At 35.7% G+C, this 23,767-nt stretch overlaps 2 protein-coding genes across 10 annotated transcripts in view; one reads left to right on the forward strand and one right to left on the reverse strand.

The window, feature by feature from the left end:
* Window positions 1–304: 304 nt before the first annotated feature.
* TMED5 (transmembrane p24 trafficking protein 5) lies at window positions 305–19,412 on the reverse strand. 2 transcript variants are annotated; one of them, XM_042952875.1, is made up of 6 exons: window positions 19,224–19,412; window positions 12,939–13,036; window positions 6,593–6,776; window position 4,605; window positions 4,467–4,520; window positions 3,756–3,871 (listed from the first exon to the last, which is right to left on the reverse strand). In XM_042952875.1, the coding sequence occupies exons 1-6, from the start codon at window positions 19,410–19,412 to the stop codon at window positions 3,810–3,812; spliced, it is 588 nt and encodes a 195-aa protein (XP_042808809.1). In that variant the 3' UTR covers window positions 3,756–3,809. The 2 variants fall into 2 exon arrangements, with proteins under 2 accessions (XP_042808808.1, XP_042808809.1); XM_042952874.1 differs by lacking the exons at window positions 4,467–4,520; window position 4,605 and having other exon boundaries at window positions 305–3,871.
* A 111-nt stretch (window positions 19,413–19,523) lies between these two features.
* The window catches only part of CCDC18 (coiled-coil domain containing 18), a 108,195-nt gene continuing 103,951 nt past the window's right edge, over window positions 19,524–23,767 (forward strand). For 2 of the 8 annotated variants that reach the window (XM_042952865.1, XM_042952868.1), the window contains exons 1-4: window positions 19,916–20,033; window positions 20,704–20,884; window positions 22,069–22,232; window positions 23,006–23,180. In XM_042952865.1, the coding sequence (XP_042808799.1) occupies window positions 22,099–22,232; window positions 23,006–23,180 (309 nt within the window). In that variant the 5' untranslated portion in view covers window positions 19,916–20,033; window positions 20,704–20,884; window positions 22,069–22,098. Of the gene's footprint in view, window positions 19,605–19,915; window positions 20,034–20,703; window positions 20,885–22,068; window positions 22,233–23,005; window positions 23,181–23,767 lie in introns of those variants that run through there. The other 6 variants (XM_042952866.1, XM_042952870.1, XM_042952869.1 and 3 more) reach the window with 6 other exon arrangements.

The following is a 23,767-nucleotide window of genomic DNA, read 5'->3' on the forward strand; positions in this document are numbered from 1 at the left end:
AGGAGTGGGAGTGTTGGTAACAGATTCTTCATTTTGCTGTTGACTCATGGTCATTGAAGACCTCTAAATTTTTCCCTGCTTGGCATTTTCTTGCTTTTTTCTTTCAGATACAAGATACAGAGTCCCATCTCAGTGTTCTATCTTTCATGTAACATCGTCTTAGGTGTGGATTCTTTATTCTATGCCCTTTTCCCAGACATACAGTAAAGTGTAGTCTAGCTCTAGTTTGTAATGACACAAACCTTCCAGAAACCCAGACACCTGAAAGTGATGGCAGTGCAGAAGCAGAAAGGTGCCTAAGGAATTCTATCAGCTTGGAGGGGAAGAGTGTCTTGTCTGGATGGTAAGGAAATACCAATAACAAACTAATTTCCACCAAGCATTGGACTCTTATGTGATTTTAACCAAGATTTAAGATGCTACCTAAAATGTTTCTATAGACAAAGAAATAGACTCAAAGGAAGTTTGATTTCTCAAGATCCCTCAGTTAGCAAATGGTCCAGGGATAATGGATACCACAATCCCAAGTTGTGTTGGTTAAAAATTAAGATTCTTGAGCCCTATTATAGACCTAAGCAATCAATTTCTGGGGTTGGGTTAGAGGAGTGGAACAAGCACCTTGGGTGCTTATGTAGCATTCCAAACTTTCAGAAGTGATGACCTTTGGCTCTTTTTTCCCCGCTCTGTATTTTGAGCACCTTATAGTTACAATGCATGTTTGGGCAACAGATGAATAAGAACACATATAAATGGAAATCCAATGCAAGGCAGAATGACATATAATAGGAAGTGCAGAGAACTATGGGTTTTCAAATGGAAGGGAGAGCACACAAGGCCAAGTATGAGATCAATGAAGATTTTAAGGCTTAGCATTGACAATGACAGATAAGTAAAATTTCCTTTGACTGTAATTTTTATTATGTATATTCAGCATAGTATTCATTGCTCTTTTAATAAGGCTGTTAACAACTATAAAGCAATTTGAGCAACAATGATTATGTATTACACTTCAGATGAAAAGCTATTACATGCTGAATCATTTTTTAAATTTCAGATAAAGAATTTTTATTTAGGGAGGCATACAATTATAGGTACTCAATTTTTGTTAATTTTAAGACATAATAACAATGCTTAAGAAGGATAAACCTACTTAACAAAATTACATTTCAATTTGTAATTTATTTCCTTCCTATTTCAACCACTTCTTTACCTTCTATACCTTGAAAGAATAGCATATCATTAATGACCCAAATGCAAATGAGAATAAAACTCTAGGCCTTAAATATTACAGTATTTTAAGAGTTTATGTAACTAAACACCAAAGACAAAATCAGCCATTATGTGATAGCTTAATTTTAGCATAATTTTAATTTCAAAATTTAATACTGACATTTAAAAAACCACACGAGGCAGATAATCTGTATGCCAAAGAATTTAGTTCTTTGTTCACTGATTATACTTTTTTTGGTTAATACAAGTAACATTCTTAATCCCACTCTTCATTTTGTGCCTATAAAAATAAAATTGTCCTCAGTATTCCTAAATTCTTTGTTTTCCAAATAAGGCCATTATAAGGTAAGAAGTTACTGAATCACAGGTTTAAAATCAGTGGCATGAATCATACGTAGATGATGTAACAAATTCATTGTTAAGTAAGGAATCAGTACAGTACAGTAGCCAGCCAGAGGTAGAATTCTTAATCACAGTTTTATAGAAAAGATGCAGTAGTTTATATCTGCACTGTTTTATTAGGTATAGTATGGTAAGTTTGCTTCTCATTTTGAGTTTAACAGAAGGGGGGAATGGGACTTCATAGGCAATTATTGGCCCTTGTTTTGCCTGTATTTCAGGTGCTACTCCTGGACACATAAAAGCATTTCCTTGGGTCAGTTAAGGTAATCAATCCTCATTTTTAAAAAGCTTCAGAGTACGGATATCTAACCTTTGTTCTCCCAAAGGCATAAGAAGGAGGGAAATAAATCTTTTTGTACCACTCTGACTGTAAATTAATAAACCATTCTCTTGATATCATTGCTTAAGAATTCAAGCAGTACTAATGTACAGAGGGGTGCTATATTCAAACTTGTAAGCTGATTGTTTCTAACTCATATTTGTCTTAACCAGTATTACAAATCGATAAAACCTAAAAATTCTACTTAATGTAGCTAAATTACTAGTATACGAGTAAGACTCCATAGACCCAATAAGCAAGGATGTCAGAGACTTTATATAAAGTTATTCACATATCAACTCTAAATTTGGGATTCTGTAGGCTTTCAATCCTTACTTGAATGTCAATAAATAAAGTGATCAGAAAAGTAATTTAATGAAAGTTATAATAAAAGTTGTAATATGTTTACCCAGTGCTAAATCTTACAGTAGAGTTTGTTTCATAAAATATACCTGAATACTTATAAAAGACAATTCAAAACAATAAAACAACTGTAAAACAATAAAAGCCATGGCCAAGTATAGTTTCTACAATTAACTAGCATTTAGTCTGATTATTATTTAGGATAGGGTCATTAGTGAACCAATCAGATTCTAGATACTTAGTTTATTTAAGTGAACTTAATTTTGATCAGATGTTCTCAAGCTTACTCAAATTCTTCTTTATTGATTTTGTTATTTTTTTTGTTGTTGATTTTAAGAACTCAGAAAAAGAGATCTTTATTTATGTTAGGCCCAGATTTTTAAAGCAATATTTTCCTTCACAACTGTTGGTAATAATGTATTATCCAAGTCAATAATCATGTTAAAATTAACATAACACTGCTGATAGGTAATATAAAAGTATTTTTTGTCACATTTAATTTCAAAATTCTAGATCTTAGTTAAGGACTAGACAAAATGTGTCCCTATGGAGACTGAGCTATTTCATTTCAAGGAGAAAATTTTTCCAAATTTTAATAATGACTGAGCAATTTAAGAATTATGAAAATATTGGCCTTTGGGGACTGTAAGCTAAGTCTATAAAACTAATACTTTTTGTTAATATTTTAAATTGAAATATATTTGGTTATAAAAGTCTCACAAATCTGTTTTTCACAGCTATGTGTCTATTTACATTATAGGAGAGATACATATGTAAAAAGAAAAGTTGAGTTTTTGTTTTCTAAAGATTATTCCAATCTATGATTAGGTAATTCTCAGATGATTTATAACTTAATATACTGGAAACTTACACAGTTAATTTATAATTGCCACATTTACAAAGAAACTTCAATATATTGAAAACCTGTATTAATTTGTATTTGTCAAATTTACAAAGAAACTTCTAGGTAAGAGAATCTTTTAAAAACATTGTTTGGTGTTGCATTTGGGCCCAAAGCTCATTTATTTAAATCACCTATGACATTTGCAAAAGTTTTTCAAACTTAGGAAAATGCTGTTATTAATATGGCTTCATTCAATTATACCTATACTCTGCAAAATATTTGTTATATATTTAAGTACAACTGAAGCAATAAGACTACTTGCACAGATGAAAGTGAAGACTTTCCTTTCACATTAAAATTATACTTGCTTCACGCTTGTGGTAATACCTGAAAATCTTTTTTGAAAAGACTATTAATGGTCTTGGACTTTAACTGTAAGGTATATTACATTTTTCCATCTCTCTTTTTTATGTTAAGTAGTCTAGTTTAAAGTTTTAAGTTCTACTTTTCCTCTTATCTTCAAATAGACTCTTCAGCATATAAACTTGAATGGCTGACACTACCACCATTACCACTAAGTTAACCATAGACCAGAAATTGACTCTATCAAAGTTGCTTTCTTGGATATTTCGATCACGAGCTTCAAATGCTCTAAGCAGAGTCTGGATGTGACCGCTTTTGCTTAGTCTGGCCTTGATACTGTTGATGGATTCCTGGAGATAAATAAAATAATTTTACTATAAAAGAATGCTCAGTAAATTTAAGCCAATTTAAACATGTGATTCACAGTACCCTGACATTCATATTAGTTTTATATCCAAACAATTAAGGGACAGGTGCTACTTGGATTACCTAAAGATCTCTGTAAGTTTATGTAACAGTTCTCCTGGTTTATTTAAATTATTTTTTTATAAATAGTTATTTAACAGAGGAGCAAAGCTACTGTAAATTGAAAATAAATAATGTGAAAATCTATTTGAATGGTATAGTACCAGGGGTTTTACATACATTACCTCTTTCTCAGCCCTCACAACCATAAGAAAATAAACTAAGTTTTTAAAAAACCTAACTGATAACAGTGTTCAGGTATTTGTCTTTATATAATGCACTGTGGGTTTATATTTTCTTCTTTGAATGTTAGTCTGGCCCAGTGTAGTGTCTAGCAAAACACCCAATGTTTTTATCTCAGAAAATGTAGTGAAATTAGAAAATATTCCAATTTTTGATATGTATATTATACATCCCAAAGTATAAGCAAATCTATTTTTTAAAAAATGTTCCAAGATCACATTTGTAAAAGCTTATTACTAAGATGCACTCTAAATTGTACATCTTCTGAAAAACGTATTTTTATAGTAGGGTCTTGGTGAGAAGTGATTTGAAAACTATAAAAGGGCTATATGAATAGAAGATAAAATTGAGGTTTGAAATGATGTCATAGTTGACCCTTGAACAACATGGGGGTTAGAGATGCCAATGCCCTGCACAGTTAAAATTCCATGTAAATCTTTAGATTTCCTAAAAACTTAACCACTAATAGCCAACTGTTGACCAGAAGCCTTACTGATAACCTAAACAATCAGCACACTTTTTGTTATATGTATTATATACTGTATTTTTATAATAAAGTAAGCTAGAGAGAAGAAAACGTTACTCAGAAAATCATAAGAGAAAATGCATATACAGTACTACATTCCACTTACTAAAGAAAATCTGTGTGTAAGTAGATGGCACAGTTCAATTGCAGATTGTTCAACAGTCAACTGTACTTACGGCAAAAATAAGAAAATACTAGAAACAGACTTTCCTGGATAGTCATTTTGCTTAAGGTCCTCATTTAAGCAAAAACTATACTCAAAATTTCAGACTCTTCTGCTAAACCTACAAAACTACAAAGTGTAGTATTTATCATTTAGGCCTATTTGTAAAGAATGGTAACCTAGTAATGCAAATATTGTCTAGAAAAATAAAGAATTCAGATCCCCAAATAAAAAGATCATGCATAATTCTTTTCAATGTTACAGAAATGATACTCAAACACAAAATTATTTATTAAAGTTTGCTGTTATGAAACTAAATTTTGGGGAAGTAAAGCTGAAAGACATTTTATTTTTCTTTAAAAAGGACTTACAAGTACTTAAACCATATTTAAGTCTGAACTTGCTGGTCATTTTGTTTAACCATGTGAATGAATTCAATCTCCTGAGAATGCAGTGAAGTACTAATAATAATGTAAGTACTACTGTTCTTGTTGGCAAAATAAAAATGGAACAATAAGTTAATATGATTGAGATTTTAAATATATATCTATGGGAAATGGTGAGATAAAAAACTGTTATGGTAAAAATTCATACCAATCAAACTTAATCCTTTCAGTTTGTATTCTTAGTAACACTCGTGGAAGAGCTAAGAAAACTAACATTTTTTTGTACCAGACACCATTTAAAGCACTTCTATACATGCTAGATCATATTTCATCCTCACAACAACTCTAGAGGTATTCTCTCCATTTGGCAAGTGAGAAAACCAAGGCTCTGAGAGCTCAGTTACTAAGAGTCACACGTACACGATTGTTTAATTTTCCAACTTCGTAAGCTAACTGATCTACATATAATAGGTCTCTTCTATAATTTGATAGTTGCTTTCCTAATAAACCTCAAGTGATCAAAATACCGTATTATAAGAAGAAAAAAAAGTTAGGTTATAAAAGTATTAGAGGTTACACAGTTTCAATTTGCAAAACCATGTTAGTTTTCCTGCAGGAGTTTCTATCATACAGCTATATATGTTATTTACAAATATCACTCAGTAAATTCTATGATTTGATTACATCTATCTGTGGCTGAAGGTACTGACCTATTCCCCCTATCGCTAGTACTATTATTAACAAATAGTAACATGTACATTTCACTATGCATGTTAATGATAAAAGTATAAAGAAATTCAAACAAAGAAGCCATATTCTAAGAGTTTTTACTCCTGAATGTAGTCCTAGTTTCTGGTGACTGCTAGGCCTGGTCTGAGTAATTTAAACAGTGTTCCCAAATTAACCAAGTAATATCAAATTTCATGTTATAAAAACCATGCTGTGAGGAAAATGCCTCTACATCTTAAGGGTTTACAAATTACTCACTTTTATTCTATGTGCAAGTACACTATAGATCATTACATTCTTCTGTTTGTGAATATTCTAAGAGAGTTTCAGAGTTAAGAGCTTATGTTCAAATTCTATTTCCCTCCTCTCTAGTTATATGAAAGAAAGATTACTTAAGCTCCCTAAAGCACAATTTCCTCATTGGAAAGATGGAGATAAATAGTCCTCAGAGTTCATAAGTAAAGATTACCTGAGATGATGCAGAGAAAATGCTTATTTCTGTGCCTATCACATAGTCAGGCCTGTGGATAATTTTTATTTATTAAAAGATCATACTGACCAGGATATCTTCCAGTTTCATATCCAACATGTCTGTGCCAGTAATATATTTCTTCCAGTCCTCTTGTTCTTGCATCTGTTCTCCCATATTATCCAGGATTAATTCAAAGAAAATCACCTTCTCAGAAATGGTGCTGAATGTATTATCAAAGCAGAACATGTAGTCACCGTCTTCAGTCTCTATCCTGTGTTAAAAAAAGTGTATGTCTTCAGTTATCTGTACTTCTATTTAGGATCAAAGAAAAAATTCCTATAGATAGAAAAAGAAATAACATGGTTTATGTTAGTAATTGGACAGTTTGCTGACAGCTTAGTATTGAAAGATAATTTATAATTTCTTGGGAAAGAGGTAACTTGTTAATATCCATGTGCTTGGCATTGGCTCAGGAAATTATGGTAAAAGGTCTTGACCTAATTTTTGGAAAAGGATAAGATTAAAAACATAGATACATGATACCTCAAAATGATCTTTAATATTTACACACTATTAAAAGTAACTTATGAGTCAATTTGTATGCAAATAAGACCACAAACCTCCCCTTCAATTGAGATAACTCTAACGTGAGTTTTGTTTTCAAAAGTAGTGATGGGTTGTTCCAAATGCTTTTCTTCCAGGCCTCCTACAGATTAAGAATGTTTTTATAACATACTTTACAAAGGTTAGGATGAGGTCAGTAGCCAACAACCAGAGCTTTACTGTCAGTGGCATTACCCTTTACTGTGTAAATGCCACTCACATCTGACTTATACTTTTAATCTTGGTCTCATTAGCTTCACATTCAAGATAATTGGCCTGGGCACAGTTACTTTAGCAAAGTGGCTTCCTATTTTTTTTTTAAACTTTAACAAGAAAAATACTGCATAGGCTAATGACATTTACTAGTGCCGGCCACAAAAACCACTGAAACTGAGTTTTAGTTTTTGTTGGGACTGGTTCATGGAAGGTTGGTTTAAATGATTCTGAAATTTTCTTATTTCCAATACAATGGATTGCTTAAACTGAGGTACGTGTATCATTTTCTATAGCCTTGTCACTACAGCATGTGGTTCTCCTCTTTTTAAGTCAGTCCCCATCTCTTCCACCTGTTTCCAACTTGAAGCATAAGAGATAAGTACTCAGTAATTTGACTGGATTTTAAGATATATACTATACATAAAAAATACTAAATGCTTATCTACCCCCCAATAAAAAATGCACACTGCTTTCACATATTCTATCTCTTTTAATCCTTACCATCATATTTGGAAGTTAGGCATAATTGACCTCTTCAAGGTAAGTAAAATAAGGTTCACATAAAATACTTGCCTATGATCACATAAGCCTGTCATACGCATAGACGAAGTTTGGTTTTGACTCTCGAGTTAATTGATCTTTCTTTTCTGTAATACTGTTCAGAGCCTGTCTGCATTCTTTGCGATCTCCTCAGCCATGACAAACCTTTGTCTTTGAGGATGTATTTAACCTTTGGAAGAAGCTTGAAGAATACTGGCAAATACAGTGGGGAACAATTTTAAAAGGAAAAAAATGTTATGACTATTTGTAAAGTATAATTCAATGTTAATCACTTTTTAGTGTAACTCTTAATTTTGTTTAGTCTTTATTTTATTTAACTCAACTTTATTTAGCCACTTTTAACCCTGAAATGGATAAAAAGGGGAAGCTTTCTGTACCTACTCTTTTTACGTGTACAGATAAAGACACAGGTAAAAAAATTGGTTCTAAAATTTCACGGGATGATGAGGCATAAAAGTCTAGAAAGGGTGCATGGGGACAAGGGTAAAAATGAAAAACGTTTGAGAAGCACTGACATGTATGAACTTATGCATGTGTATGAAAAAAAAAGATGTTTACTACTTTATAGTCATTCCTATACTAATCTCTTTCTAAATCTGTGTTAATTACTTTTAGTAGAAAGGAACTTTATTACTACAAATGATACAAAATATTACCAAATAAGAAATGCAGTTAATTTTCCTTCCAATTAGAATAAAGAACATAAGTCATCCAAAATTAGTAAGCTCTCATGTAAGTTAGGGTGGTATTAATTCAGTTGTCTAGAAAAATACATACACACACACACAAAATTTCTCATTCCCAAAAGTGCCAGCCAATAGCTGTTACTTAAGGTGTTTGTAGCTCTGGAGACATTTTTCCTAACCCTGCCTTCTGGAAGGACAGTATTTGTTTCAAGGATTTAACAAAAAAACTATTTCAGTGTCATAACAGCTATTTTAGTTGCCTTAAAAAAGTTAATATAGCTAGGGGCACCTGGGTGGCTCAGTTGGTTGAGCGTCCAACTCTTGATTTCAGCTCAGGTCATGATCTCATGGGCTCTGTGCTAGCAGTGTGGAGCCTGCTTGGGATCCTCTCTCCGTCTCTCTGCCCCTCCCCCCTGCTCTCTCTTTCTCAAAATGAGTAAACATTAAAAAAAAATTAGAGGAGGCAGGATAGATCAAAATTCTTGCTTTCTGGGCATCTGGGTGGCTGTCAGTTAAGTGTCTGACTCTTGATCTCAGCTCAGATCATGATCCCATGGTTGGTGTGTTTGAGCCCCATGTTGGGCCCTGTGCTGATGGCAAGAAGCCTGCTTGGAATTTTCTCTCCTCTCTGTTCCTTTCCCACTTGTGCTCTCTTTCTCTCTCTCAAAACAAATGAATAAACTCTAATAAAAGAAAAAAAGCAGTGTTCCAAAAAAAACCCAAAACAAACAATTCTTGCTTTCTACTATACAATGCTTAGAATATTTCTGGCACATAGCACTATGCAAGTACTAGCTATTACAATTATTCGTATTTTTTAAAAAATTTTTAATGTTTATTTTTGAGAGAGACAGAGACAGAATGCGAGTGGGTTAGGGGCAGAGAGAGAGGGAGACACAGAGTCTAAAGCAACCTCCAGACTCTGAGCTGTCAGCACAGAGACCGACGCGGGGCTCGAACTCACGAGCTGTGAGATCATGACCTGAGCCGAAGTCGGACGCTCAACCGACTAAGCCACCCAGGAGCCCCCAATTATTCGTCTTTGTTAACCAGTGTATGTGGTAATTGATAGTAAATACTAAATACGTCTATGAATGAATGAGGGGGAAGAATATCTCAACTATAATACTCTTTTCAATAACAATACTCTTATTTTTTATTTTATTTAATTTTTAGATTTTTATATATATTTCTAAATTTTAAAGTTTTAATTTTTTATTAAATTTTTAAATTTTATTAAACTGCTTTATTTTTTTTTTTAACGTTTATTTATTTTTGAGACAGAGAGAGAGAGCATGAACGGGGGAGGGTCAGAGAGAGGGAGACACAGAATCTGAAACAGGCTCCAGGCTCTGAGCTGTCAGCACAGAGCCTGACGCGGGGCTCCATCTCACGGACCGCGATATCATGACCTGAGCCGAAGTCGGCCGCTTAACTGAGCCACCCAGGCGCCCCAAAACGGATTTATTTTTTAAATGTTTTAAATCTTTATTTTTGAAAGAGAGAGAGACATAAGAGTATAACTGGAGAGGAAGACAGAGAATCTGAAGCAGGCTCCAGGATCTGAGCTGTCAGCACAGAGCCTGACGTGGGGCTTGAACCTACAAACTGTGAGATCATGACCTGAGCCAAAGTCAGACACTCAACTGACTGAGCCACCCAGGTGCCTCTAAAATGCTTTTTAAAATGGCACTTTACCTATGCAGAGCTCAGGAAAAATCTTTGTATAAACCATTAATACAGAAATAGTAATTTAAAAAGTCAGTTTAGATTGATAAACTGGGAACTATGCTTTTTCTTTGATAGTTATGAACAGAAACTAAAAGTGTAACTTATCTTTAAATTTGAGACTATAGAAAATATGTAGAATTTCTGCCATTTTTTTCCTCCAATTTCCTCCTTTCCTTTAGGAATAAATTAAAATGAACTGTTAGGAAGAAAAGGTATCTTGCTTTCTTGTACAGAATTACCTCTCATTAAACCATTGGGAGAAAAGACTGAGTTTATAAAAGTTCACATTTATTGAGTTCTTTAGATATGCCAGGCCACTGTTCTAAGCACTTTATATGTATTAATTTTTTTTTATTCACCACAGTCCTCTGAGGTACATGTTATTACTTTTTCTGTCGTTTTACCAACTTAACATTTATCATGATCATTCTAGCAATAAAGAAACTGATGGGAATGCAAGCTGGTGCAGCCACTCTGGAAAACAGTATGGAGATTCCTCAAAAAACTAAAAATAGAACTACCCTATGACCCAGCAATTGCACTACTAGGCATTTATCCAAGGGATACAGGTGTGCTGTTTCGAAGGGACACATGCACCCCATGTTTATAGCAGCACTATCAACAATAGCCAAAGTATGAAAAGAGCCCAAATGTTCATCGATGGATGAATGGATAAAGAAGATGTGAGATACATACACACACACACACACACACACACACACACACACACACACACACACACTGGAGTATTACTCGGCAATCAAAAAGAATGAAATATTGCCATTTACGACTATGTGGATGGAACTGGAGGGTATTATGCTAAGTGAAATTAGAGAAAGACAAAAATTGTATGACTTCATTCATGAGGACTTTAAGAGACAAAACATGAACATAAGGGAAACAAAAATAATATAAAAACAGGGAGGGGGACAAAACAGAAGAGACTCATAAATATGGAGAACAAACTGAGGGTTACACGAGGGGTTGTGGGAGGGGGATGGGCTAAATGGGTAAGGGGCACTAAAGAATCTACTCCTGAAATCATTGTTGCACTATATGCTAACTAATTTGGATGAAAACTTAAAAAAATAAAAAGTAAAACAAGTTAAAATAAAAAAAAAAAAGAAATTGAGGCATAGAGCACTAGAGTAAGTTAATGAAAGTTACACAGCTAGTGAACAGTGAAACCAGTATTTAAAACCAGGCTGTACAACTCACTCTTAATCACTACACCAAATTTCAAACCTACCTTCTAAAAATTAGATTTAAACAAAAGTTTATCTTTAGTTATATTAACTTCTTAATATATTTTTTTAAGTTTTTACTTATTTTGAGAGAGAGAGAGCCCTGCAAGTGTGTGGGCATACAGCACTTGAACAGGGAAGGGGCAGAGAGGGAGAGAGAGAATCCCAAGCAGGATACGCACTGCCATCACAGAGCTAGACTTCAGGCTTGATTCCACGAGAAATGTGAGATCATGACCTGAACCGAAATCGAGTGTCAGATGCTGAACATACTGAGCAACCCAGGGGCCCCTATCCTGCTTCCTCTTAATAAATGTGTATCCCTGCAGACTTAATTAACTTCTCTGAGCCTCCTTGTCTGTAAAATGAGAATTGAGGAATCAAGGAATCTCTCATAATGAGCTAGAATGATTAATTTAGAAGCATATAAAATGCAAAGCCTAGTTTATGGCAAACATTAGACTGTACTTGCTTTTCTTCTAACTGCAAACTCACAATTTAGTTTTAATGCAATGAGTAAACAAAGTGCTGCAGTAGAATAATAGAATGGAAGAGGGAAACACACAAGATATGAACAAAGAGAAGTGAGATGTAAGAGAGCATATATAGCCTTTTGTTAAACTCTAAATTTGTAACAAGTTATTTTCTTCCTTTCTGGCTTCCTATGGTCAGATCTTTTATTATCATATCTTCTAATTATCTAAGAAGAATGAGGCCTTAGTAAGAGGCATACATATACAACACATACGTACAAAGACATACTATACTTTTTTTTTTTTGAGAGAAAGAGGAAGAGACTGAGTACAAGCAGGGGAGGGGCAGAATCTTAAGCAGGCTCCATGCTGCCAGTGCAGAGCCTGATGAGGGGCTCGTTCTCATGACTGTGAGATCATAAGAGCTGGATGCTTAACTGACTGAGCCACCCAGGCATCACTGTACTTGTTTTTTTAAGCAAAGGAACAGTGGACAAATATGATATAGCCAACAGCTAAAAAAAAAACTATAGCCTAAAAACTATAAAAAAAAAAAAACAAACCCAAAACTATATACCTAAACAGTAACTTAAAATGGAAAGGTTGTGCTAGCTAGAAAAACAGGTTTAAAATTCCACAACAGACTGAATTCAACACCTAGGGCACATTCATCCTATTTAACCAAAGCAAAGAAAGAAATTAGTTAGGATTAATACAATATGCCTAAAAAAAGGGAAAAAAGTTAAAGGAAGACATTTTAGTTTATACTAGACCACTCTCAAAGACTGCTTAAAATGTTCATATGGAATCATTTAATACTAATGTTTAGTATCATCAAATGTGCTAAATTTCCCTGCCTTGCAGATAGCCCATTGGTATTATTCAGCCCAAGAAACTCAACTAAGGGATTACTACTTACGTGTGAACTCCATCTGATTTTCTTTGTTCAAAAACTAAGGTTCTTCCTTGTGGAGAGGCAAGATGGAAATCAATATCTAATCCCGCTCCATCTAAGACCTGTAGAAAAGCACAAAAGAGAAGAACACATTATATATAGAATAAAAAATATATGAAGTAGATCATGTGATGAAATGATTTTCTTTCTAAACCTAGAGAGGTAAGAAAGTCAACAAGATGCATGTAAGGGCTAGGAAAGAGCAGAAAGACCATCCATTCAATTCCATTCATTTTTGGAACTTTCTTACCAATTCATGTTGCCAGCATCTAAATTTAGGCCTTATAAATATTACTGAAATAATCTTCCTAAAATGGTGCCTTGGTTGAGAGGCCCTGTAGAGTGGAAAGAAACACGAAGGGAGTTCAAATGATAGACCTTACCTAGGTAATTTAGGGCACACTTATGTAACTTTTCTGTTTATCTTCAATAAAATAATAATTAGCTATTTCTTAGCACAGAACTCAAAACTTCCATGATCTGACCCCAACTGACTTAAGTGTATTCACCTATTATTCCCCAATATGAACTGAATATTCCAACTAGGTTGTTTGTTTACTGGTCAAAGAACACAATCTGTTCCTTTACAATCCCAAAATGTCCTGATGACGATGATAGCTAACAATTAGAGTGGATGCCACACATTGTTTTAAGTGCTTCATGTGGTTTAATTTCCTCACAACAATTCTAAGAAGCAGGTCTTATTATTATCATCAAGACATAAATAGAAGAACCAATCAACCCAACAAACAGAAAACAAACAAACAAAAAAGTGAGGCATACAGAAATAATTTCCCCAAGGTGATACAGCAAATGAATGGCATGGTCAAAACTTGAACTCAGCAATCTGCCTCCAATAGCTAATCTTTTTCTTATTTCACTCTATTTTGTTTATTATTTTTTCTGGTGGCTTTAATGGAATGATATAAAAAATTACCTATTCCTGTGCTCTACTTACTGATCAACAGTAGTAGTTTCAAATGGCTAGCTAAATATACAGAATTCTTTTTCTTCTTTACATCCCAATAAAATGAAGAATATATATAATGATATAAATATTCCATAACAACACTGGAAACCAATAGCTATCAATCTCAACATTCTCACTGAAACAGACTAGAGACACATTTGTTGAAATCAGTGCCCCACGGAGGACCTGGGTAGCTCAGTCAGTTAAGCATCTGACTCGATTTCAGCTTAGGTCATGATCTCCCAGTTGGTGGGTTTGAGCCCCGCATCAGGCTCTGTGCTGACAGCATGGGATTCTTTCTCCCTCTCTCTGCCCCTCCCCATCTTGCACTCTCAATATCTCTCTCTCAAAATAAATAAACTTAAAAAAAAAAAAAAAGAAATCAATGCCCCATTTTTCATGTTATTGGTTTTTCTGAGAGGATTAAGTTCTGAAAAAATAGTTAATATACACAGACTTTAAAATGTTTCCTCATATGAATATACATCCTCAGAGAAATTCAGGAATGTGTAACCCATAAAAAATGAGGTTCCTAGTATGAAAAATAAGCTCTTAAAAAGATTAAAAAATGTTGCCAAAATTTATTTAACAAATGCTATGATAGCAGAATAAATATGGATAGAGACTAAAAATCAGCAAACTGGAAGGAACCACGGAATTCTCAGAACAAGGTGAAAAAATAGAGATGAAAAGTATGAGGGAAATTTTAAGATCATTCATGAAGAACAGAGCTAAAGATTTCAAATATCTAACAAGCATTTCAAAGAAGACAACCAAGAGAAATGAAGGGAGGAAATCATTAAATAACAGAACAAAAATTTTTGCTTCAAAAGATAAAAATCTTTGTAGACTGGAAGGGACTAATAGAGGTGAAGCAGGATAAATGAAAAAAAGAGTAAAAATCCTACTGACTTTCCCAAAGGATTTAAAAAGAACAATCTAGAAACTTCCAATGATAAGTAGTAGAGAACTGCAAAATAAGAAGAACTGGGGGATGGGGGCACCTGGATGGCTCATTCTGTTAAGCGTCTAACTCTTGATTTCCACTCAGGTCATGATCTGATGGTTGTGAGACTGAGCCCCTCGTCAACACAGAGGCTGCCTGGGATTCGGTCTGTCTGACCCTCTCACACTCGTTCTCTCATGCTAACTCTCTCTCTCAAAAATAAATAAACTTTAAAATTGAGATTGGCATCAGAATTCTTATCTATAATACTAGATGCAAAAAACCATAATGAAGCCATGTCTTGAATGATCCCAATTAAAAAAAAAATTTGATAAAGTGAAAGCAAAAAGTAAGTACATTTTTAGATGTCCAAGGACTTAAAGTATTTTAAAAGAATTATTCAAAGAATCATCCTCTAAAAAACTAAAAAAAGATACCCATTAAATCAGAAAATAAGAGATCTAACAAAACTAAACAAAGATTTCAGTAAAACAAAGTTTAAAAGAGATTATTGGTAGTGACTGTCAGGCTTAATGAAATTGTTTAAAATGATATTTAAGAATACAGAATATACTTAAAAATACATAAAATACAATTTTAAGATGTAAAATATTTATTTAAAAAAATAATAATCTGAAACTAAACTTCCTGATGATTTCACTGAAAGATTAGTGCCACTTTCCCTAGTCTGTGCTGTTGCTTTAACAGTCATTCGGTTCCTATAAGGAAGGCTTTCTTCTGTTTTCTTCCTCAATACGTGGCACATGTATTCTTTTTACCAATTGCCTTGTTCCGCTCACTCCTTTTATGCCTAATAAAACTGATTTTTCTATAGATCTGAACTCTACTTCTAAAATGTCTTCTCCGGAGGAGCCGGGGTGGCTCAGTTGGTTAAGCATCCGACTTCAGCTCAGGTCATGCTCTCATGGTTTGTGGGGTGGAGCCCTGCGTTGAAGCCCCGGGTGGGACTCTGTGCTGACAGCTCAGAGCCTGGAGCCCTGTTTGGATTCTGTGTCTCATTCTCTCTCTGCCCCTCCTCAACTTGCGTGCGCGCACTCTCTCTCTCTCTCAAAAAAAAAAAAAAGAAAGAAAAGAAAGAAAGAAAGAAAGAAAGAAAGAAAGAAAGAAAAAGAAAGAAAAAGAAAAAGCTGGAATGTCTTCTCTCAATTTCCAGATGAAATTAAGTCCTCCCATTAAATACTCTCATAGCTGTATATACTTACCTTCATTAGAGTTACAATTTACACTTATGTAACAATTTGATTCCTGTTTCCACACTAGATTGTATGAGTATGAGAACATGCACTATTTTTTTACTCATCATTGTATCCATAGCGCTTAGCATAGTGCTCACACAAATTAAGCACTCAGCAATGATTTAAAAAGTTAAATGAATGATCTATTTTAGTCATAAGATATGTGTATTGACATTTAAAAATTTTAAGAACTGGGGTGTCCTTGGGGCGCCTGGGTGGCTCAGTCGGTTAAGCCGCCAACGTCGGCTCAGGCCATGATCTCACAGTTTGTGAGTTCGAGGCCCGTGTTGGGTTCTGTGCTGACAGCTCAGAGCCTGGAGCCTGCTTTGGATTCTGTGCCTCCCTTTTTCTCTGACCGTCCCCTGCTCACACTCTGTCTCTCTCTCTCTCTCAAAAATAAATAAACATAATTTTTTTTTTTTTTTTAAAGAACTGGGGTGTCCTGGGTGGCTTATTCAGTTAAGCATCTGACTTTGACTGGGGTCATGATCTCACGGTTTGTGGGTTTGAGCCCCTTGTGGGGCTCCGTGCTGACAGTGAAGAGCCTGCTTGGGATTCTCTCTCTCCCCCTCTCACACTGGTACTTTATATAAAATAAATAAGCTTAAAAAAATCATTAAAAAGTTTTTAAGAACTTAATAATATAATGTGGGTGTGGTCAATTATTTTAGAAGTATCCTCTTAACCTTGAAAAGTAAGAAATGGTTAAAATTTTTCAATATGTCACAGTAACCCAAAGGCAATGTCTGCAATGTCTGTTCTCTGATATTTTAAAAATGAAAACAAAAAGCAGTAGCTTATTGTTATTGGAATATTAATCATGGAGTTGGAAAATGCACACAAAAAGTTGAAGATTATCCCTTATCCTAGAAAGTCCTCCAACATTGTCTAGGACTACATACATTAAATGATTTTCCTCCCCCCCCTACCCAAGAACAACTATATTGTTTAGGGGGAATGCAGTGGGGGAACAGTCCCTTTAAGAGTGACTAAAGATGGAAAGTGTAAAGCTAAATGAAGCTAGCTATTTAACTCAGGAAGTGTAAATGTAGAAAAAAACTAACATTCAGTGCCTATTTACTATGTGTCAGGAATGACCTATGAACAATTATTTACATTTTTTTTCAAATCAACTCTATGAGGTAATTACTATTATCTCTATTTTACAAGTGAGAGGTTAAGTAACTTGTTCAAAATCACATAGGTACTAAGTGACAGAGTCAAGATTTCAAACCAGGCATTTTATCTCTAGAAGTCTTATATGATAATCACAAGAGGTCAGTAGTTAATATACATTTCCTCCCTAATACCTGGATTAATACTAAGGAATTTTTGAATAAGACAAATTGTTTTCTTACCTGGATTATTTCACTAACCCCCCGTTGGTTTCCTTGCCTCTAATTTCGCCCTCCTTAAATCCATCTTCCACACTGTACCCAGTGACCTATCTGAAAAACAGTTTTGACTGTTACCATGCTGCTTGTATCTTCAATGGCCCTTGTACAGAACAAGGGCAAAGCCATGCCTGTATGGCTTCATGGCCCGCGTTGGGTTAAGATTCATGATCCTGATCCATCCAGCCTTCTGACACCTCCAATCTCTTTTCCTTCTACTTGCACCCTAGACTTTACAGTTTTAAAGTCTAATAAAGACCCAGCACTTGTGTCCACATACTGCCCACCAACAAAACATACTATGCATATACTATTCGTTTTGTTCCTTTTCCTGAATTGCCCCTCCTTCCTTGCATTCTTGTCTCACTTAAGCATCTTTTTAGATTCAAATTTATTTTCTCCAGAATTCTTTTCTGAAACCCCAGAGAAGTGGCTCTTCTCTACAGCACTTAACAATACTTTATTGAAATTACCTATTTATTGGCCAGTGTCCCTTAAATAATAAGATCCCTGAAAACAGGAACTTTTTTTTTTTTTTGTCCGTGTCATCGTGGGTCTTCTCGTCCACACTCCTCCCACATCCCCCCACCCCCGACCCTCGCCAATTACTGGCACATGGTAAATGAACTTTTGAACCACACTGGTAATCAAGAGATGTTGCGTTCTAGTCTCAGTTTTGCTCACTATGTAACCTTAGATACTGCGCTATTGCTTTCCTTAAGTATCTATAATTTAATTCTAAAGTTCCTTCCGATATAAATTCTACATAACTTTTTATTTTGCTCTATACGTGACAGTAACTGTTGTTGAAAAGATTCTTTACATCAACTTAAAAAAATTAACATCTTATTATAAATTAAGTAATTTGTGAAAAATTAAAAGGCGAACCACACCAATGCATCTTTTTTTGCAGTGCTATCTAGAAACATCAAAATTAGCTGTGTTGAACTAACAAGATTTCTTCTAAGAAATTATCCTCTACCACGATGACTACATCAATTAAGGCAAATCCCTACATATTATTATGCAGATACTAAAAAGAAAACAATGGGAGAAATGCTTACAATACTGAACAAAAGGTTATAAAGTTTTAATATACAATTAGATATTACCTGGCTTAAAAATAAATATCTGAGAAGGAAATGTACCCTTAAATACATCAATAGCTCCTTTCAAAATATTCCAAAATCGGATTTAGTGATAATCACATGTTCACAATTCAAAAATCCTTAGCTGAAGCAATGACAGTGAACATTTATAATACCGGAATTGGGTGAGCGTGGTGGGGGTAACAAAACAAGTGTCATCATCTCCTCCAATGACGAAGAAGAACGTGTTATCAGTCCTGTATTGCGAAATTCCCAGTATTCGGAGCATGTGCTGGTTAGCAAGGCGATGGGTGAATTATGAAACAAAGAGGGAAACCACCGAGATCACCAGTATTGGCCTCTTTCCGACCAGAGGAAAGAGGAGAAGGCGGGTAGTGAATTCCAGGTCCCGCCTAACTTCTCGGTCCCCGGCCCCAGGAGAACCAAGCCTCGTGCGCCTGCGCCGAGCTGGCAGGCCACCCAGGCGGCCCTCCCCTGTTCACCACCCCGGCAGTCCACAAGAAGTTTCTAAGAGGGTGAGAGGCGAAGACGGTGTAGCTAGGATAAAGGAGGCTGGCTCACTCTCCGCACTTACTTGGTACTCAATCTCCAGCGAGGCCTTCAGGGGCATGGGCTGGTAGAAACACTCCTTCTGGCCGGCCGGAAGGGTAAACGTGAAGTCGCTGTCTAAGGAGGGAGTGAAGGCGGCAGCCACCGGCAGCAGCACTGGGTACAGAATGGCCAGGAGGAGCACCGGGAAGGGCAGCCAGATCTTGACGCCCATCCCTGCCGGGGCGATCTTGGGCTAGAAGAGACGCGGGAGGTGTGCGTTACTGGCACCTAGGCTCCGCTTTTCCTCCCTGGACTCCTCGTGGTTGGCAGGGAAACCTGAAGCCTGAAGCCTGAAGCAACCCCAGGTGGTGGCCACGACGGCGGCACAGGATCCCTCAGAGCGGGAAACACCGGCCTCCAAAGGGTAGGGACCGAGGGGCGGGGCCAGCAGTCCTTTTCCGCACCCGCCTCGGCCTCGGCCCCCTCAAGCCCGGCGTGAGCGCGCCCCGCCTCACACTCGAGCGGCAGGTTCCCATGGCTTCCCCCACACCAATGGGCGTCTTAGAAGTAATTGTGGGAAATGTAGTTCGGAGCGAGCGGGCTTGGATGCGCTCGCAGATCACTATCCCCGACCGACCCCGCGTCGTGGCGTCACCTCACGCAGAGCCTGCGCAGGGGGCGGGTCTGAGGCCCGGGAGGCGTGTCCCCAACGGCTCCCGCGGCGGTTCGAACTCCGTGCGGCTGTGGTTCGTTTGTTCTCCGCGTGAAGTGTTTGTTGCTTACACGCCCCGAGCTCTGTAGAGGGTCTTAGGCTTCCGAACGCGGATGAGAGCGCGGTGTGCGCTGTTGTCAGGTGGGTCTGTCTCCCAACTACGGCTTGGGTGGTGACTGCTCCTTGGAGGGTAGAAACAGGCCTACCTGGAGTTACGTTCCTTTCCCTCCCAGCACCCTCGAAAGCGCTTCGTTTTCACCCTTACTGCGCTGACTGCTCTGCAGGGTTGTGTTTTACTTGAGAAATCGGGGAGGGTTAGGGTTAGTTTTTATCTGCTGCTTCCAGATGAATGTAGGATTAATTCTGTCAAATTGAGAGTAGTTGATAACAGGACAATACAACATAAATCTCTGATCTCCTTGCCAAATGAGGAATCTTTTAAGACTACAACCCATCCTATTACTTGCAAAGTTTGTAAAGAACACCTTGTTCTTCGGTGTTGATGGGTATGCGTGCGTAAAGCTACAAACACGTTATTAGGTCCAAAAATACTTTGCCACGTGTGTGAGAATAGACTTTTATAACTACTGTAAGTTGGAGGGAAGAAAAAAAATCTTTGACAGTAAATGCTCTAATAAGAAAAAAAGTTAAAAAGCAAATATATTCGTTGGTACTGAAGTGTTAGGGAATTGTTACATTAAAATACACAGATGTTGGACCCAAAACCTGATTTAGTTGAAACGTAATATTGAATGGCATTTTAGAATTTACCCAAATTGTCTGTACCCTTTTTTCCTTCACCATCCTGTAGGAGGCTAGAGATGTTGAAAAGATAGAGCACAATGGGGACCTGATCCACTGACTTTTGTATGGGAGAGTCTTCTCACTTAAGCAGAAACAAATTTGTGCAAACGAAAGGGGAAAAAAGAAACATCTTTTCTGCGATGACATAGCGTCTCATTTAATTTCCTGCCACAGTTTCTTACAATAAGGTGAGGGTTTTCTTTTTAATCTTCCTCCTTACATCTGAGAAATTTTGAGTGGGAAGTAAATTTACCAAACTATTTTGGCTCAATGAAAGGAAAGAAGGGCAATTAGGGAGTCATCATTTATTCACCGAACATACTGAACTTCTGCAAGTGCCTTACAGTCCTGAACATAATACACAGGACTCCTAGCCTTTTGGAGCTTGGGATGTGGTCAGAATTCTAGAAGGGTAATGAGAGAGAGATGCTACAATGACAAAGGTAAATGGGATTTGAAAGAAGAATGTAATTTTAAGATGCAGAAAGATCTACAGGAGTAGTAAAGATTTTAAAGCCTTAGTTTTTATTATATTAGTTACTAATATATACTTTGAAGCAATGATTTTATGTATTAATTATTAATAACAAAATGTGGCCCTTAGTTACGATTTTTTATTTGCAAAGGTTATTTAGTAGAGAATTTCACAACTCCAGAGATCGTCATCAGTTGAAGAAAGAAAAGCTTTTCTTCATGTATTTCTATGAGTTAACTTGCTAAATGCCATTTTGATCCTTATGGTTGTGATGTGACTGTGTGTGTTTTTTAAACCTTATAACCATTTTAAATAGGAGAAGGAGTTAAACTTTACTTGGTAATAAATTGCTTTTAAGAAAATATGAATGATTATAATGATACCATTTTTATCAGGTTTCCGGACCTTGTAACTTGAGCATGTAAGTTCAAACAGCTCATATTGAAATTGATTTATAATAAGTTAGAAATTACAGTGCAACATAATTAAAAGGTCTTTGGATCCTGATGACTTCGGTTCAAATCTTGTTTCTACCATTGACAGTTTGTATGACCTTGAGTAAATTATTTAATTTGTCATATTCTTAGTTCATCTTTAACGTAGAATAAAAGTACTTAATGCACACAATTGTTAGAAAGATTAAATGTGCTTGGAGAAGGGGGACTAGAATAACTAGACCCGGTATATAATAAAAAATTGACTCACTGAAATTCTGTTGAACTTTCCATTTGCATGGCTTTACAGTGCAGAGAAATTCCTTGTTACTGGGGTTTTGTTTTGTTTTGTTTTAAATTACTATGAAAGATTGCACATCATTTGAGAAAACAGAAAAATAATGAGTTAAATTCTATTATTGTGAGAGTATTTTGACTGACACCACAGATTCTTTCCATCAAGGTACAAGAAATTCATTTCATTTTTTAAGAAATGGAATCTAGTTCATCAGACTACTGTAATAAAGACCATGAAGAAGAAAGTTTGCTTGCAAATGTTGCTTCTTTAAGACATGAACTGAAGATAACGGAATGGAGTTTGCAGAGTTTAGGGGAAGAGTTATCCAGGTAAGTAAGTAAAATCATATGTAGACTTTAGAATATGACTTTATGAATGTAAAATGTATGAATTTCATTATTATATATTTTGCTTCTAATAATATTTACAATAGGAAATAATTTTTCTGTAATTTTTAAAAAATATTTATTTTTGAGAGAGAGAGAGAGAGACAGAGCAAGAGCAGGGGAGGGGCAGAGAGAGAGGGAGACACAGAATCTGAAGCAGGCTCCAGGCTCTAAGTTGTCAGCACAGAGCCTGACACAGGTCTGGAACTCACAGATTGCGAGAGCATGACCTGAGCCGAAGTCAGACACTTAACCGACTGATCCACCCAGGCACCCCAATTTTCTGTAATTTTTAATGTAACCCTTGGTTTTTTGGCTTTTTTTCAATATATGAAATTTATTGTCAAATTGGTTTCCATACAACACCCAGTGCTCATCCAGGAAAAAGTAGAAATATTAGGGAAGTGTTTGTACATTAAGTTGATACTTTTACTATATTAGGACTCAGTATAAAATATATGTTTCGGGGTTAATCTTTTATTATTTTGACTCTTTTTTTGAATCTTAAGTAATTCTAGCGTATAGAGCCTCTAGTTTAAAACTAATTACACTTTATTAAGAAATTTAGTTGTGACATTGCCTTAAGTTCAGAACTGAATGTGATTTCCAGCAGCACTTCAGGTGCTTTTCTTTCTGTTTTCTTATTTGATGTATAGAAATTGGAGTGAATACTTAAATCATCTAGGAATTAAAATGTATTTTTCTTTTTTCTCTAGTGTTAGTCCAAGTGAAAATTCTGATTATACCTCTAATCTCTCAAGGTCTGAAAAACTCATCCTGGAAGATCTTTCTCTGCCTAACCAGCTTGGACTTCTGAATCACACACCTTATAAAAAAGTTTGTAAAATGCCCAGTGGCCGTACTGATTTTGAAAAAAAAACAAGAGATAAGGTTATTGTTTTTAGACCTGTCTACATAAAAGTAGTTTTGGTTTTAGATCTGTCTAAAGATCTAAAGTTTTTTCTTTAAATGTCTTATGTTTTCCATAGTCTTTTATCATCATGCTTAAGACTCATTGAATTTAAATGTTATGGTTCTTTTTGTGTCCTAACAAGAAAATAGTTGCTTTGGTGTGTTGCTCTATTTTTAAACTTCTATATTTATTACCTTTTTGCAATTAAATGGCTTGCTTTCCTAAGTAAATTGTAACTCCTGTGATTTTTGGCACTATCCCATGTACGGAATAGGTAATCAGTTATTTATTCAGTGGTTAAGGTATATTTACCATATTTAGCCTGAATCAGGTGCTATATGATAACATGGTATTGTTCTCTTCATTATCCCTGAATTTTGTGGATGCTCTTCGATATCTTTACTAGTCTGGAACTCTCTCTCTCTCCATATTTCGTATTCAATCATATTGTCCATCTCACTGTGTTTACCTTTCTTCCTTACTCAACCCTTTAATCTCCCGTTCCACTCTCTTCCTATGCTCTATTGCCTCACAGCCAGCATGCATATATAGATACAGTTGCATA

This window comes from Panthera leo, chromosome C1, assembly GCF_018350215.1.
Source record: "Panthera leo isolate Ple1 chromosome C1, P.leo_Ple1_pat1.1, whole genome shotgun sequence".
In the NCBI taxonomy this organism is placed as follows: Eukaryota; Metazoa; Chordata; class Mammalia; order Carnivora; family Felidae; genus Panthera; species Panthera leo.

Bases quoted from the DNA above. Each gene is read 5' to 3' on its own strand.
- TMED5 (XM_042952874.1), bottom strand. From the start codon at position 19,412: ATGGGCGTCAAGATCTGGCTGCCCTTCCCGGTGCTCCTCCTGGCCATT. The intron at 13,037-19,223 runs GTAAGTGCGGAG...GCTTTTCTACAG, and splicing joins CGCTGGAGATTGAGTACCAA to GTCTTAGATGGAGCGGGATT. The intron at 3,872-6,592 runs GTCAGTATGATC...ATTTATCTCCAG, and splicing joins TGAAACTGGAAGATATCCTG to GAATCCATCAACAGTATCAA.